The sequence below is a fragment of the Lagopus leucura genome, unplaced genomic scaffold, assembly GCF_019238085.1.
Source record: "Lagopus leucura isolate 7727_CA_CO unplaced genomic scaffold, USGS_WTPT01 Super-Scaffold_100001, whole genome shotgun sequence".
Classification (NCBI taxonomy): Eukaryota; Metazoa; Chordata; class Aves; order Galliformes; family Phasianidae; genus Lagopus; species Lagopus leucura.
In genome coordinates this window covers 26387542-26404824 of record NW_024962262.1, presented here as the reverse complement: position 1 = coordinate 26404824, position 17283 = coordinate 26387542, and the positions used below count along the sequence as shown (strand labels likewise).

Below are 17283 nucleotides of genomic sequence, written 5' to 3'. Positions count from 1 at the left end.
CCCGACCCATTTATAGATATTCCAAAGTAAAGGTATATATATATTTTTAAAGTATTTTTGACTTGCCTGGCTCACCAAATGTACAATTAACAATTGTACAGTTAGAAGAGTGTTATAGTTAAGATGGTATTTTACAGTGTTATGGTTAGAAAAATTAATGTGGTGGAAAGGACAATCAAAAAGGAAACACTCACCCATATCTTAGGCTTGCAGTAGAAAATTCCAAAAAGAAGGATCTCTAGCCCTTAAATGGGGTGTAGGAGAAGTGGAGCCAGGCTCCACCCCTTCTGGTCACACAGGTGAATTGCCTTTACCTCTGCTCCCGTGGTTGACTCAGTTCTTGCCTCAAGTGATCAATCACTGGTTCAGGCCATGACTCAGCAGTTCCCATACAGTACTTTTCAAGCAAATTTATGTGGCTGAAGAATTTGATGAAAGCTGATTCAGCTATTTCCCAGAAACAATACTGGGGAAGGAAATAAGGTTTGTGTATTTATTAGAGAAAGGGAAAAAGTAGTTTAGTAGGAAGTTAGGTTTGTTTCCTTTCTACACCTAGTTCAAGGTGATGCTCTAAATCACCCTGATTAAAACTCTTTTCATTCTTCAGGAGCGCTGGTCTGTACATAGAATGACTATTTTTCCCCTTCAAGGAAGGGTCTGTTATAGGTACCAGTGTGATTCCACATGATGTATTTTTGTTTCTATTTACTTCATCAACATCTTTGGAAATGTGTAAAAATTCAGGTAGGAAAGGAATGTTAGCTGCAAATATGAGTGCTCAGTATTTGTAGTGAACGCCAGGATTAATGCGATGACTCTTGTATGTATGTGCATGTTTTTCTCAGTTGCCCCACTTCATTCAGTGCATAGCCTGCAACATACATTGGGAAATAATTGGCAAGGGGAGCCAGTTTGTTCAAGACTTTTTTTAACAGTTGTTGCCAGTATTTTTTGTAGGGAGGGTATGTGTAAGTGGGAAAACATCAGGGAAACAGTGGATTCTATGCTAAACCTGGGACTTAATCTTTTATGTTCTAACCTGAGATCATAACCTACTATTGCTTGTAGCAATTCAGTTTTAATTGTAAATGTCTATAACAGTTTATTACAGTTTTTATTAACATTTAAAACACTTACATTCCTCTTTGTCAGGGTCATCTGTCAGAGGCTTGGTCCCGTGTGACAAAGAATGCTATTGCTGAAACCATCATAGCTCTGACCAAAATGGAAGAAGAATACCGATCACCAGTGAGGTGCATTGCAACAACCAGAGTAAGAGCTCTTCTGAATTTCGCATTAGTTCATTGCAAGCAAGGATTAAAAGCCCATCTGAGAGCTTCCCTATATTTTGGCAAAAATTCCTTTCTATGGGAATTCCCTTATATGGGTTTTCTCAGGAAACAATTTACACAGTATGCAGCTTATGTTGTATCCAAACTACAGCAAACACTGCTTGACCTAATGGAAATCTTCCTTTCTCTGTGTTGCAGCAGATTGACTTGTTTTCTTTGTGGTAAAAAAGTACTCCATTAAAATCAGAATTTTGAATAAATACACTTCTGAGGTAACTCTGCCACATCTCAAGGCTGCAGTGCTAGTTGAGTGAGGTCTTAGATAAGTACTGAACACCAGGCCAGCTCTCCTTGTGAATAAACTTAGTTCTGCCATGAAGGTGCACACTTTGAAGGAAGTCTTAGCAGACTCATTCAAAGAAAGCCGTTTTGTCCAAATGAAAACTTGGTCAAAAACCATCTCAAAATGTAGTTGTCAAGTTCATTTCAGTTTGGATTGCAGGATTGCTGACAAGTTATCCTTATGTAGCTAATATATCTAGTATTTCACTAGATAGTAGACAGCGGAGAGAAAGAGAGAAAACCTTTCCTAAAACCTGAAGACATTTAGACAACCCCCTTATACTTTATCTCAAATGACCAGGATAGTGAGAAGAGAATAGGGAAGTGAATCACACTGACCTAAGATTTTTTGATTAGTGTATTATGTTCAGTTTTCTCCCCACAGTATCTCCAGTGCTTGGGAAAGATATACAAGTTGTCATATTTCTAATATATTCTGGTTGATCTTTCTTCACTGTTTCTCTCTTGCATGCCAACTACCATAGTTTTGACCACAAAGTGAGGAAATTGAAAGAAACAAATTAGTTCCCAAGAGTTCAGTAAGTTTTATTGGGTGCTTGGCTTCTTTCGGTAAAGAAAAATTTTGTATTGCATGGACAAGACTTCAGGTAATGATGATACAGTTTGCAAGTAATGGTATTATTCTTGTCTGTCAAAGTTTAAATTTGTTGTATTTGAGATTTTTAATTCAGTTTTTCTATAACATTTAATTCTATCTTGCCTTTCAATAGTTATGGCTGGCCCTAGCATCCTTGTGTGTACTTGATCAGGATCATGTTGATAGACTGTCCTCGGGAAGATGGATGGGAAAGGACGGACAGCAGAAACAGATGGTGAGACAGAAAATTATGTGTTTCTGTGTTTATTTTTTTTTATTTATTAAGTAGTCAAAGAATTTCGAATAAGTAATAGGAAAAGATACTTGTCCTAACCTTACTCCTCCTTCTGACCCCAATGGAAATAGTACGTATACATTTGAATTATTATAGACAATTTATAGACAGTTTAAGTTTTATAGACAAGTACTCTTCAGAGAACAAAAATTCCAACTTAAAGTAGTAATAAGGTAGCAATTCTGGTGGTATTCAGGGTGAATAAAAACCTGTCTAACACCTAAAGGATGAGCTTTTGAGAACAGCAATTCAAGTAATACAATGCTTTCTATCAGATGTTTTTGCTTTCTGGGTTTTTATAACATTGTAAATACAATCCTTTTATATTCCTTTTTAATTTAGCTTCATCTTCTAGATCTAAGAAAGAGATCAATTACCCAAAAAAAGAAACAGTCTAAATGAATTTAGTAAAGCTACCATTTACCTGGAGGTTTTACAACTTTAATATGAAATATAGTGGATGAATTGAAATTGTCTGTATTTTTCAGTGTTTCAAAAATCTTATCATATTTTTTTTATGTGAATCTGGAAAGGGAAAAGTAATGGAGCTAATCTTTCTATGAAGAGTTTGGGTTTGATGGATCCCTGTGGGAGGCAGGGGTCATGCCTTCCTGCTAGCAACTGAATATGCTTAAGAGCAAATAATCCTCAAGAGCAGTTTAGTGTAGGTAAAAAGAGAATACAGGAGGTGTAGAGCTGCAACAGCAAGGACTGAAACTCTGCTGAGAGAAGGAAGCAGACACTAAAGGTTTCTGAGATGATTAAGAAAAGGCTTTCTTCTGTAGACCTTGTAATTTAGCGCAGAATATTGTTCAACTGATAGAAAACTTGAAGAACAGAAAAATTTGCAAAGTCATGAGCAAAGACCTATTTTTAATCTTTAAAAGTTGGCTTCCCAAAACTTTTTAGTTTTCATATCTAAAAACACAGCTTCATAATCTAATGAAACAGGTTTAGAAGAAAACCTTGCTGCTTTTTAAGAATCATGCAGTATCCCAAGTTGAAGGAACCCACAAGGATCACTGAGTCCAACCACTGGCTCCACACAGGACCGCCCAAAATCCAAACCCTGTGTCTGAGAGCACTGTCTAAACACTTCTTGAATTCCATCAGCTTGATGCCAAGACCACTGCCCTAGGGAACCTGTTCAGTGCCCGACAACCCTCCAGCAAAGAACATTTCCCTGATACCCAGCTGTCCCTCCCCTGACACAGCTCCACAGCTGAACAGAGCTCAGCGCTGCCCCTCCGCTCCCTGTGAGGAGCTGCAGCCGCCATGAGGATACCCCTCAGCTCTTCTGCTCTGGACTGAGCAAACCAAGGGATCTCAGCCACTCCCCATACATCTTCCCCTCAGACTCTTTGCTGTCTTTATAGCCCCCCTTTGGGCACTCTAATACCTTTATGTCCTTCTTACGTTGTTGCACCCAGCCCTGCCCCCATTGCAGGATGTGAGACCGCACAGCACAGAGCAGAGTGGGACAGCCCCTTCCCTCACCCGGTGGCAGCGCTGGGCCTGCTGCTCCCCAGGTACAGCTGGCCCTTTGGGCTGCCAGGGCACACTGCTGGCTCACATTCAACTTGCCATCAAACAGATTTCCCAGGCCCCTTTCTGCAGGGCTGCTCTCCAGCCTCTCGTTACCCAGCCTGTACATACATCCAAATTTTTCCTGTTCCAGGTGCGAAATCCAGCACTTGCTCTTGTTGAGCTTCATGTGGTTGGTGATTGCCCAACACTAAAATTTGTCAAGATTGTCAAGGCAAAGTCTCTCAACCTTCAAGGGAGTCAAGAGCTCCCCATAATTTAGTGTCATCTGCAAACATATTTAGTATACCTACAAGCCCTGTACCCAAATCATTTATGAAAACATGAAGACAACTGGTCCTAAAATGGAGCCCTGCGGAGCCCTTATAGTGATTGTCCACCAACCTGACATAACTCCACAAACTTATAATCCTTTCAGTCTGACCTGTCAACCAATTGCTCATCCACTGCTTTGTGGTTTAACCACAGAATGAACCATTTTAAGACAGACCTGCAGAAGAGATTTTTTGTTATAATTAAATAGCTGAACTAGAAATGCGGATTCCAAAATAAAAAAGACTGGCTTTATGAAATCAAATTTAACTCATTTCATCTGTCTTTGCTTTGGCAGAAGCGTTTCGTTGCCTCAGGTTTCCTGTGTTGTTCCACAGGAACAAGCAGCAGAGGATTAGAAAAACAGAACAGAGGTCTAGTTTGTAGATAAGAGGAAAAAAGTCAGAAATTGGAGCTTATTTAAACAAGTGGAAATGTCAGAGGAGCAGCCCAGACACAGGCAAGCAGGTATATGAGCTGCTGAACTCATTCTGAAATTCCCCAATCCTATTTTTATACCAGTATATTCAAATTTTGAGGCGAAATGTGTTCCCCCTCACAGGAATGCTGTGGAATGGATTCTGTGTTACATGAGCAATATCTTGGAAACCACAATTTCTGTAGTACAGTGGAAACTCAGAAATTTGCGTAATCAAATCAAGTCACTGAATATTGTTTTTAGAGATATTTTGAACTGTAAAACAAAAACTGTGTTGAATTAAATCTTTCTGCAGCTTTGATTAAGTCTTTGAACAATCTAAATATGCCGTATCATAGTAATTAAGGAAAAATATTTTGTTTATCTACAAACTGTTCTGTTAACATGCCCATAGCCCCATGTTAACAATTTCTTTCTGTGTAACTGCCTAGTTGAAAATGATGTCCCAAATGTACTGTAGAATACATTTGTGCTACGTCACACAATATGTAAGATGAAGAATACTGAAATACTTATGTAGTAAACTGGGGCTCTTTGTGTGCAGAAGTAGTTGTTTAGATATTGATTATTCTAAAAATAGAATTAGTAGTCTGAAGAAGCTCTTTATCGTCTATTACTAATTTCAGGGTTAGAGCTAAGGGAGGATACAAACAAATGCTTAAAGGAAATGAAGGATTTAATAAAGGGAAAAATATTTAATGATGCTTCTTAATTTTTTCAGCCAATGTGCGATAACCACGATGATGGTGAAACTGCTGCCATCATTTTATGTAATGCCTGTGGGAATTTGTGTACAGATTGTGACCGATTCCTTCATCTCCATCGACGAACAAAAACTCATCAGAGACAGGTATTCATGGCATCATGTTGTATGTACTGCATACATTATGTTCATTTCTGCTATTAATGTATAAGCTGGTAGTAGCCAGACTCAAAATGCTGTTTTATTTTGAAGATGGAATAGATACATTTTCATGTAATTCTTTGTTCCATTTTAGTGAAATTCCATCGTCCGTTATCTTATAAGATTTGAAAACAATTCTCACATTCTCTCATTCTAATTCTTACACTACATCAGCTTTTTTCTGTCATTCTCACATTGTCTAGGAACAGTTTCAGGAAGCTTCTAGAAACTGGAGAGCCTTTCTTAAGTGTACCTTGGTTCTTTATTCCTTTTAAACTATACCTCCTCTACTATTACTATTGCATTATAGTGCTTGTGAACCCCTTCATTTTTAAGTGTTTAGATTTTTTTGATGTTCAGAAGATCACTTGACAGGAAATTTTCCCACTGATTCCCTATGACAGTCATCTCTTATTTTTCAATATTTCCCTAGTCCTCATGTTCCCATTATCCATAAGCTTGAAAACTTCCTGATTTTTATTATTTTTTTTTTTTTAAGGGACGAAATGTCTTTTCTCTTTGACTTACCTAGCTGAGTTTTTGCACATTGCCCTTAACTTTGCTAATTAGTGTTCTTTCATGCTAGCCTTTCATCCTATTAATGTGTAAACCTGAATGTTTAGTCTTAGAATATTTTTTTCTCACTGCAATTTACACTGAAGATGCTGTTGCTTTTGAGACTATTGAACATTTCCTCTTTCTTGATACAGCATTTATCTTTTAAGTTTTTGTGATCATTTATAAGTAGTCATAGGAAAAGGGGAGAATATTTGTACAGAGGTTAAAATAATAAATCTAGTTAATAAAACTAATTCAGTGGACACCCTTACTAATCTCCCTGCTAAAGTCCGTCTATGATAGCATTTTACTTAGAATCAGGAATGTGCTTTTGAAGCAGATATGATCATCCCTCCTTACCATGCTTTGATTTGATAAAGAAGCCCTTTAGGAGCTTGAACTGGTTTCCTTCCAATTGAAACAGACAAAGATACAGGGATATACGTAGTGCACTTCAAATGCTAGCAAGCAGTCAGTGCAAGGGATCAGCTAGTCCAGAGCATGTGATGTAAATATCAGGTCTCTGTTTTCCTTGGTGCCTCAGTGTTTGCAGAGTGCGTTCAGCCTGGAAGTTCCTTGTACATCTCTTACATACTATTTTTTAGCGTGGATCTTTGCAATCCCATTTGAAATTTTCCTTTTTTGTCATCTTAAGAAGATGATTTTATGCATCTGTTCTTCTGTCCTGTCACAACACAGTCTAGTCTCATTTATTTTTCTGATTTCTCCTATATAGCCTGTTCAGATTACAGTTGATAAAAGTAAGTTCTTATCTCATAGAAGTCCTCACATCTCTCCTTTAATCCGTCCAAAACAGCTACTTATCAGATTTTCCTGTTCACCTCTAAAAGCATGTTTAAACTTTTAATCTTTATTTACCACCTTTACCTTTACATCTTTCATGTCAAGCCTCCCCATTTAAATTTTAAATTCTGTCATGTTCCCTATTGCCTGTTTTCTCTTAGCTTCCTTTTCTTTGTCCGACTTCTGTTTCTGTTATACGTACTTCTTATCTGTTTTTCCTCTCCTATCAAGAAAGGAGTTACTGTGACCTGCTTATGCAGAACCTTTGTGAAGCACTTACAGTTTTTGTTTTGTGATTCCAGCATAAATTAAGATACATCTATACCCAGGAGAATTCTAACTATTATTGCGTTGCAGGTGAAGTGAATAAAAACAGAACTACCTTTGAAACTAAGGAAAAGAGAAAGAGACCCGTGAAGTCCAACATGGATCTCTTATGAATTTTTGATTTTTGGGGGAAAAAAAAAAAAAAAAGATTTTTCTGGATTCTTAGCTAAAAACATACACTGCATATTTATGTGGAAGAGATGTGTTGATATGTAACTCATTATGTAGTCCATAATATTATACATAAGGACCATAATTATCAGTGCTACTTCAATAAATTACTGACGTGGTGAAGATATTTCTAATGTTATCTTCTGCTTTTAATACTGTGGTCTACTGGAGATGATTATTAGTTGTGAGCTATAATCTCCATCTCCATTTAAATTAGAAAAATGTTGTGCAGCTCTCTCCTTAGCATTGCTGCTCTATTGCTTCCCAGTCATGTTATCTGGAGTGTTAGTTTTCAATATTTTTATTTTTTAAACCACAAAACCTCTTCCCACTATGTGCAACTTAAGGGATGTATAAATTAAAAATAGCTTGCAGTAGACAAACCTGACAAAATCTTTAAAACATCTGATCAAAGTCCAAAGAGAGAATGACAAGAATAACATAAAAATGGTATTTGTTATCTGTTTGATTAATATAACAGGTATTCAAAGAAGAAGAAGAAGCTATCAAAGTTGATCTGCACGAAGGTTGTGGTAGGACAAAGCTTTTCTGGCTGATGGCATTAGCAGATTCTAAAACTATGAAAGCTATGGTGGAGTTCAGAGAACAGACAGGTAAAACACAACTTTTATTAGATGTACTCTGTCCTGATTATTTTTTAACTTTTACCTGAGCATTTGCCCAAAAAGTATTAGGGCGACGGTCTTGATTTCTGCTTATAAGTATAAATAGAACATGTTAAATGTTGTTTTTCTGGTTGGATTGTGATTGTATCTGAATATTGGTCACTTATATTTCATGATGATGGCAGTCATTTTTGTTTCCTTTTGTGGATGTAGGCAAACCAACCACCAGCAGTTCTGAAGCGTGTCGCTTCTGTGGTTGTAGGAGTGGAACAGAATTATCAGCAGTGGGAAGTGTTTGTTCTGATACAGATTGCCAGGTCTGTATTAATAAATATCAGTCTTTATGAGATAAATAAGACAGAAGAAAGATACTGTAGAAAGACTCGTGTTTTGAGTAAACCTTCCTCCATCCTTTCCTTTCCTGAAGAACCAAAATCTGCAGATGTTCTAAGGCTGTAAATTCAGGCAAGCAGTGATTACATGAAAGGAATGTTACAAATACAAACAGAACTAATGAATATTTCTGTATATCAAAATGAAATGTTAAAATGTTTCTTTATGTCATTGCTATTTAGGAATAATATTTTATAGGAATGTGAATGTTTCAGTTCTATTTCATTTACACAAAATGTGCAGTTTTTCCCAAGTACTTGGTCTAGCAGTGGACAAGATGAACTGTCATTCTTTCATCTCAGTTAATTGCATGAACTAGTAGTCTTTCAAAAAATAGCACTATATCAACCTGTTCTTGGGCGGGGAAAAAAGATCAAATGTTTACCTTTCACAGGAGTATGCTAAAATTGCCTGCAGCAAGACACATCCCTGTGGCCATCCATGTGGCGGTGTTAAGAATGAAGAGCACTGTTTACCATGTTTGCATGGTTGTGATAAGAATGCTACAACTCTTAAGCAAGATGCTGATGACATGTGTATGATCTGTTTTACTGAAGCACTTTCAGCAGCACCGGCTATCCAGGTTTATCCTTTTTTCCCCCTTTTAAAAGATGAATCTTATGGTTGTAATACTATATGTGGAAGAAGTTAAAATATAAAATCCCTCAAATGACATTCTCAAGGGTTTCAGAATAAACATGGTAATGGTATAGGATGTAAATGACTTGAAATGCTTTATTTGTTTTCTGGGATTGCTGCTGTTTGAAACAAGAATGTTGTATCAACTTATTTTTCTGTGTTTATTTAAAATATATGTTATTTTATAAATAAGAAAACAACTGAGATATTAATAAATATACATCATATGTATTTCATATGCCCATTGGCTGTCTTGGAGTGAAAGTGTTACGATTTTAACAGGTGCTTAGTATTCATTCTTTTTTTTTTTTAAGAAGAAAACAGAGATCTTCCGGGATTTAAAACACTAATTTTATTTCGTATATGTTGCTGCTTAAAAGCAAAGAAAATGTATTTTTGTGGTTAACATTTATGTGTTGTTCTTTTTCTAAAGTTGGACTGCAGCCATGTTTTCCATTTGCAATGCTGTCAACGAGTACTTGAAAACAGATGGCTTGGGCCAAGGATAACTTTTGGGTTTATGTCCTGTCCTATTTGCAAGGTAAATGAGCTGTGTGTTTTCTGCAAAGATCCAACAAGTCGCCTAATACTCTTTCTACTTTTTTTCTTTTCATTTTTAATGATACATTGCTTGTTGCAATATAAAATAAGTATACTTCCTTTGTTTCCTTAATTTCTCATGTCACTACAGAAAGGGTGTCATTGACAAATCTTTCTACTTTCCCTACTATTTCCTGAATTAAGGTTCTTCTTAGAAAGTAAACATAATGCAGACATTGTCTAAATGCTATCTTGTTCTTAGCGTCATCTGCTTGTAAATTTGCAGTTTAGGTACTAAGGGGAAAAAAGGAAGAAGTAATCTTAATTCACACTGTCTCAAGCAAGGAATCTGGATTCTCCATTTTACTTGCCTCTTTCAAAGCTTCTTTGCTTTTCAGTAACAGGACAGAGCTGAAGAATATAGAATATATACTTCAGTATAATTAATTAAGCTGTCTGCTTATAACTGGTATAAGCAAAGTATGTATATAGTAGCTGCTGTGAAGCATTTTAAAGCCTCAGAAATGTTAAATTTGTGCACTGTCAGGCATTTCTGCATGCTATGTTTCTTTCTTCATGTTGTGTTTGGTAATTAATGGCAGTAGCTTTGAGTAATACTTAGTACAGAGGACTAGAAGGCATTATTCCTATTTGCTGAGTAATAAAAAGGAGCAAAATTAGAGAAAAAATAAAATCATGTATGTCACATACTCTTTACCATTTCTTTGTGTTTGTCACAGTCTGTTGTAAGGGCTGCTGATTTCATATAACAAAAGGCCATATAAAACACTACAATAGCAAATGAAACACATCAGCCTTTTTTTTTAAGCATCCACTGAGTGCTTGTGACATCCATTATGCTATTTGTGCTTGACCATAATATAAATTATTACAGCTCCTCTGCAATAAATATACAATAAATTTTAATCATTCTTTTTTTAAAATTTCAGAACAAAATCAATCATACAGTATTAAAAGACTTGCTTGATCCAATCAAAGAACTTTATGAAGATGTAAGGAGAAAAGCATTAATGAGATTGGAGTATGAAGGACTGCACAAGAGTGAGGCCATTACAACACCAGGTGTTAGATTTTACAATGACCCAGCTGGCTATGCCATGAACAGATATGCTTATTATGTTTGCTACAAGTGCAAAAAGGTATGACAGTTACCACTTTCTCAAACTGAATGCATGTTATTCTATGAAAAGTCACTTAAAGAATGGAACGTATATTTAATATGTTGTGTATGGAAGAGGAAAGCAGGAAAAGAAATTGCTTTAAAAAAAAAAAAAATCAATGTTTTAACAAATTAGATGTACATAGTATCTTAAAACTCAAAAGTTTATACAGAGGAATTTAGAAACCAAAAGCATATTGAGGTGATAGTTTTCTTAAAAGAATGTGCAGGTGATACTGCGCACCAACTATCCCTTTGTCCCACCTCTACTTCATACTCCATGTGAACATAGTATGTTATAAACATGTATTTCATTTTAACTCTGGTATGGGGAGCTTTTCACTAAGCTTTCACCTAAATTTTACATAAAATGGAGTTAATGAGAACAACAGTAAACAGCAAATTGGGGGCAGAAAAACAACTACTTGTGCAAGCCTGTTGGTATGGTTTTCCCCAGCAGTAGTCTCAAAAGATGGGAAAGTGTCTTTATGACAAAGAGTTTAGAGGAGTAACTCTATGCCGAACTTGTGAGAAAGACACAGGGTGATACCCCCACAAACAGTGGTGGATCCCCTCCTCTGCCATCATTAGAACAGGGGGACGCAATTTAAGAGGAGTGGAAACAGGTCCCAGCTCAGCATCACAGGTAACCCCCATCCTGACCTACCTTGGTTCCACAGATGCCCCTATGTAATACGTTTGAGGCTCTGAAACTTGAGGTAAGTGGTAAGTGAGGATGTGGTGGGAAATCCACCCTGAGGTTGTCTAGAGTGAGGTAATTGACTCCACATCTCAAGACTGCCTCCACCAAAAAGGACAGAAGGGTGGTGATACCCTGCTGAGAGGAAGGGAGGGCCATATATGTCACTCTGACCCTACCTGAAGTGAAGTGTGCTGTCTCCCTGGGGCCTGGGTCAAGGATATTTCTAGGAAACTTCCTGGTCTGATTCACTCCTCTGAATATTATCCTTTATTGATAGTTCAGGCCAGCAGCGATGAAGTTTCTGAGAGGAATCTGAGGATGATCAAACAGGACTTTGGGGGACTGGGCGAGCATACACGTTGTATTTTCTTCTATCCCTTCAGTGACAGGGAGGGATATTGAGAGGAGCAGGAAAATCCATCTCATAAACACACAGCTGAGAGGCTGGTGCAATCACAGTAATTTGTTGTTTGTTTGTTAGTTTTTACCATGGTGTGGTTTAATTGGCATCTGTCCTGATGGCTGCAGAGGGTCTCATCTGTCTCAAAGGGGGAACCATATCCTAGCCCAGGAGCTGGCAGGGTTCATTAAGAGGGCTTTAAACTAGATACGAAGGAGGGGTGTTGGTGTGGCTCTCTGTATTAGAGTGCTCTGATATTGTTGAGCTTGGGGCTGGAAATGATAATATCTATGGGTAAGGATCAGCGAGGGCTAACAAGGTGGACATCCTGGTGGGGGTCTGTTATAGACCGCTTAACCAGGATAAAGAGACGGATGAGGCGTTCTACAAGCAGCTGGCAGAAGTTGCACCATCACCAGTCCTTGTTCTTATGCAGGACATCAAATTTCCCTGATATATGCTGGAAATACAGCACATACTAAACGGTCTAGTAGGTTTCTAAATGTGTGGAAGATAAATTCCTAATGCAGCTGATATATGCAGAGAGCATACCAGGGAAGGTACCCTGTTAGACCTGCTGTTCACAGAGGACTGATGTGTCAATAGTTTATGGACTGGTTTGGCCCAGTTCTGTGACTAGTAGGGCAGAGGGATACATAGATCTGCACCTCTGGAAAGGGGAAACAGGGACCCCGAGTAATTAAAAACAGCGGCAATTATCTGATTTACTAAATATGGTATCGGAATGCAAGATAACACACTATAATGCAATATAGTTAGAATTGAAGCAAATAAATACAATGAGAGAAAGTGTCCAAAAGATGGAGATGCCTCAACATAACACTGAGGTGAGATGCACAGTTGTATCGAACAGCAAGGAGGAGAGCCAAAGGAAAAAAGGAAATCAGGTGACCTTGCCAGGGGTCATATCTCCTCTATGAACGCAAAGTCTTCCGGGATATGTAGTTCTTCTCCTCTGGACAAGCGGCCAGAGCTGCAGCATTAACTCTTCAACTCCCAGTGTACTACATGATGTTATGATGTGGAATACCAATAACCAAAAATCATAAAACCGTGACATTCCACCCCTTATTCCATATCACTACATCATGCTTAATATATACAAACAAACCACAATCACTAAACATTAAACACACACACATACATATACATGGCATTACTGACTGCACTCCCCCAGTATCAAATTCTCTTTAGGTACTCATTGAACATCCCCATTTTTTCTTCATCACCACCAGGTGGACCCAGATCCCTGGACAGAAACAGTTCCATGAAGCGCTTTGCCCTTCCCAGAAGCTGGAAAGACCCAAACTGCTTTTCCTAACGTGTCCTTTACATGTACCAGAGGGACCTTATCTCCATTTACACATAGGTCTAGATGCCCTAGATAAGCACTAAAATCAGAATCAGATGAAAGAAACAATGGGAACTTTCTTGGTCTTCCTTAATGAAAACAATCTCTCTTCATCCTTTCTCCAGCTTTTATTCCAGTTCATGTTTTTGTTATACTTTGTTTCCAACATTTGATGCTCACTATTTCAGTGTATTTCAGTTGTTTCCCTCTTTTTCTCCTCGTGTCTCGTTGTTCCCTTTCATGCTGTATGCGTGTGTCTTAATGGTAACTTTCAACTGTCTAACTTCTGACTCTTTTCCTTCCTTCAGCTCCTGCTCACCCTGAATTTCTACCTAATTCCCTAATTTTCATCCCTTGGGAATATCCCTTTTAATTTGCAGCATTTGGGGGAAGGTGGGCTGCTTACTTTTTTGCTTCCTCATACTCGCCTTGAGACCACTTTCCCTAACCTCTTACAGTCATACAGCTCTAACCATCACAGCAAAAACCAGGGAAAGCTAAGAGCAAAAGATCTATTTAGAATTCTATATATTAGCAAATAAGATCATAATGAAGGAGATAAAGGTGTTACTTTTCACCTCATTTCACCACCCCATGAGAAAATACTTCAGTATATGAAGAAATTCAGAGTTGGCTGTCTTACCTGGTGCATTTTAGTGCTTGATGTGTCTTGCTAGAATAATATGAGAAATTATAATGGATTTATAGAAAATAGCAACATTCTAATTATAAAGGATCCCACATGAGCATAAAAACTGATATTCCCTTCAGCTGATAGAAAGCTGTCCTGGTAGAAGGTATCTTTGTTGTCTCCAGCCTCCGTCCTGTCTGTATAACATCCAAACGCTGTTTCAAAAGCCATCTCTTGCATTCACTTGCATAGAGCAGAGTGTGTTGTGTGGTTTTTGATCTTGTGTGTCCTGAGATTGAGAGTTCTTGTCTGAACACCTAAAAAAATATGTATGGAATTGCAGTTATTCAAGATAGTGGGCACAGTGGTAATCACCTTTATTCATCATTTTTCCAATAAGGTTGGTTTAGTTAAAATAATAGTTGTCTGTTGTTTAATGTCCTATTGTTCCTATACCAAATTTAGGCGTATTTTGGTGGTGAAGCTCGGTGTGATGCCGAGGCTGGACAAGGAGATGACTATGATCCAAGAGAGCTTATCTGTGGTGCATGCTCTGATGTTTCAAGGGCTCAGGTAAGCAAAGAGCGCATACTGGTCCTATTATTTAATTCCAAAGAGTATGTGAGCCATACAATAATTGACTGTCATTCACAATTATATGTATTGTAGCACATATATACTACAAAATGTTGAAATGTATTGGTTGGATTGTTACAGCATTGTTATGTCATTTAACAGTGCTTATCTTCTTTCTATTTAGATGTGTCCCAAACACGGTACAGATTTCTTAGAGTATAAATGTCGCTACTGCTGTTCAGTTGCTGTTTTTTTCTGTTTCGGGACAACACATTTTTGCAATGCTTGCCATGATGATTTCCAAAGAATGACAAGCATCCCTAAAGAAGAACTCCCACACTGTCCTGCAGGTAGTATTTTTACAAAGCAAATTTACCTAACTAAATTCTGAAATAAGTGATTAGTTCTAATGGATGTTCTTATTTCTCCTTGATGATAATTTCGAGGAATATCACGAGATCAATCATACAAATCTTAAATTCTGTAAGTGCAGTAATGCTGGAATGTGTTTCCTCTATGGATGCCTTCATGATTTTTTTATTAAGATACTTACATAAAAGAAGTAAACAAAAAAGAAATGAGATGTCACTTTAACATTACTTCTGATTGCAGAGTACAACTCTTGCTCATACTTACTGGTTTCACTTCTAGATTGTGCAATTATTTTTTTCCACAGTATCGATTTAATGAAATTTGTTTCAGTTACTTCTTCCTGTAAACTTTTTGCCTTTCCTGTTTCTTTTAATTACATGGCAATTTGGTCTTTTCCCTTTAGATATGTACGTAGTGTGTGATGTAACTCGTAGAGAACTAACAGTTCTTGACTGAAGTGAATGGCTGTATTTCTCTTTGCCTGTTAAACCTTTAGACTTCTTGCTTGAGTTTGTGCGAAAGCACCTTTCTATCTGCTGTTCCTTATGAGTTGTAAGGAATGAATAATAAAGGCTAAGATATATTCATCTATATATAAGTAACGTATAGTACACAATATTTGTGGTAGGTGGTTGGCTGGACTCCATGATTTTGGAGGTCTTTTCCAGCCTTGGTGATACCATGATTCTATATTACTTTCACTTAATATGTTTTTGAAGATCATATGTTTGTTTCTACTGAGTCTGCAAGCACTGACCCCTCCCCCCCTCCACCTCTTTTTCCCTCTCCCTTATATTCACTGTAGGTCCCAAAGGTAAACAACTTGAAGGAACCGAATGTCCACTTCATGTTGTCCATCCACCTACCGGTGAAGAATTTGCTCTGGGTTGTGGAGTTTGCAGAAATGCTCACACTTTTTAGACTTTTTAAAAACAAAACAAAAAAAAAAGCAGAGCAAAATAGGTGTCCTCATCCCTCAAATGTCCTAAAAATAAAGTCCAGTTGGGATGAGGATGGGACCATTCCATAACCCAGGTAAAAGGAACAATTTGCAGTGCAAGAAGGATGCCAAAACCATGTACATAATTCTTGCTGTGAGAAGTTGACATTTTTTTGAACCGAGACATCAAAACTTGTGAGGTGTTTGCATGTGGCCATTACAGTCATCGGCTAGGAAACATTGAACATTTACAAATAAATAATTGCTATTAAAGGATCTGTGTGTCTGTGGACTATGAATGATGATGGCTTTCAGGAGAAAGAAAAAAATATTGATTATTGTATACTGACTTTTTGTAATCTTGTACAATTGTAACGCATCACAAGTGGGGATGGGAAAGAAGAATATTCTGGTTTATTTCCTAGACTGTTATTAAAAAAAAATTGTGTTAGGAAGACATAAATGTAACAAGTATCATGCTGTATATAAAGGTATCAATGTTTGTCCTGTATAAGAATTAAGTTACAACAGCAGTTTCATTTAAACTTCTGGGTTATGTTTGAGCCTGAAATTTTAATGAAGTGCAATACTGAGTGTGCCTCATATCTCGCAGCTGTAAACACAATGGAATGTACATGTCAATAAAGCCACTGTACATTTTTATACAGTGAAAGTCTAACAAATGTGTAAGTCTTAATTTTCAGAACCGTTTTCTAAAACAAGGGATTTTTTCCTCATATTTACTTCAGAAGATTCTTCTAAAAAGAACGGGCAGTTCTAAGATATGGTTCATTCCATCTCAGTGTAAGAGAGTTGCCACCTGAATAGCTCGGATGCAGATGACTAACATGTGCATCTTTATAGTTAGGTGAAGTCATCACAACCACCTCTGCAGTCCGAAATAGAAGCAGTGTTTTGAAGCCTGGATATCCCAGCCTTCAGCACCAGGCAGATTTTCTGGGAGGGTGACAGGACATGAAAAATATAAAAGGTTTATGTCTTTGAAGTGTTCTTCTGCCTTTATTGGCTGGTAATGTCTTGCTGGCTTTGTTTCTTTTGTAAATACAACACCAGCTCTTTCTCTAGTCTTGTGTGAAAACACTTTCTGAGAGGTAAAAGGTAGACATTGTGCCCCGAGGTTTGACAGTCATTTTTAAATATTGCCAGATATTTTCAGAGAACCACTACGGACCTTAAGAAGACTGATTGTCTTTACTAGAAAACATACATTGATTACTCATTATTTGATAATCTTGTTTCTACAACCAATGAACTCCTGTTGAACAACCCAAGTCACTTCAGATTGGTAGATGAAGGCTGAAAG

At 37.4% G+C, this 17283-nt stretch overlaps 1 protein-coding gene across 9 annotated transcripts in view; it reads left to right on the top strand.

The window, feature by feature from the left end:
- Positions 1–16626, top strand: part of MYCBP2 (MYC binding protein 2) — a 157254-nt gene extending 140628 nt beyond the window's left edge. For all 9 annotated transcript variants that reach the window (XM_042866506.1, XM_042866509.1, XM_042866508.1 and 6 more), the window contains 11 exons: positions 1153–1272; positions 2366–2467; positions 5545–5673; positions 8069–8201; positions 8427–8530; positions 9001–9189; positions 9679–9786; positions 10736–10945; positions 14537–14644; positions 14832–14997; positions 15825–16626. In XM_042866506.1, the coding sequence (XP_042722440.1) occupies positions 1153–1272; positions 2366–2467; positions 5545–5673; positions 8069–8201; positions 8427–8530; positions 9001–9189; positions 9679–9786; positions 10736–10945; positions 14537–14644; positions 14832–14997; positions 15825–15940 (1485 nt within the window). In that variant the 3' untranslated portion in view covers positions 15941–16626. The remainder of the gene's footprint in view (positions 1–1152; positions 1273–2365; positions 2468–5544; positions 5674–8068; positions 8202–8426; positions 8531–9000; positions 9190–9678; positions 9787–10735; positions 10946–14536; positions 14645–14831; positions 14998–15824) is intronic.
- Positions 16627–17283: the final 657 nt, after the last annotated feature.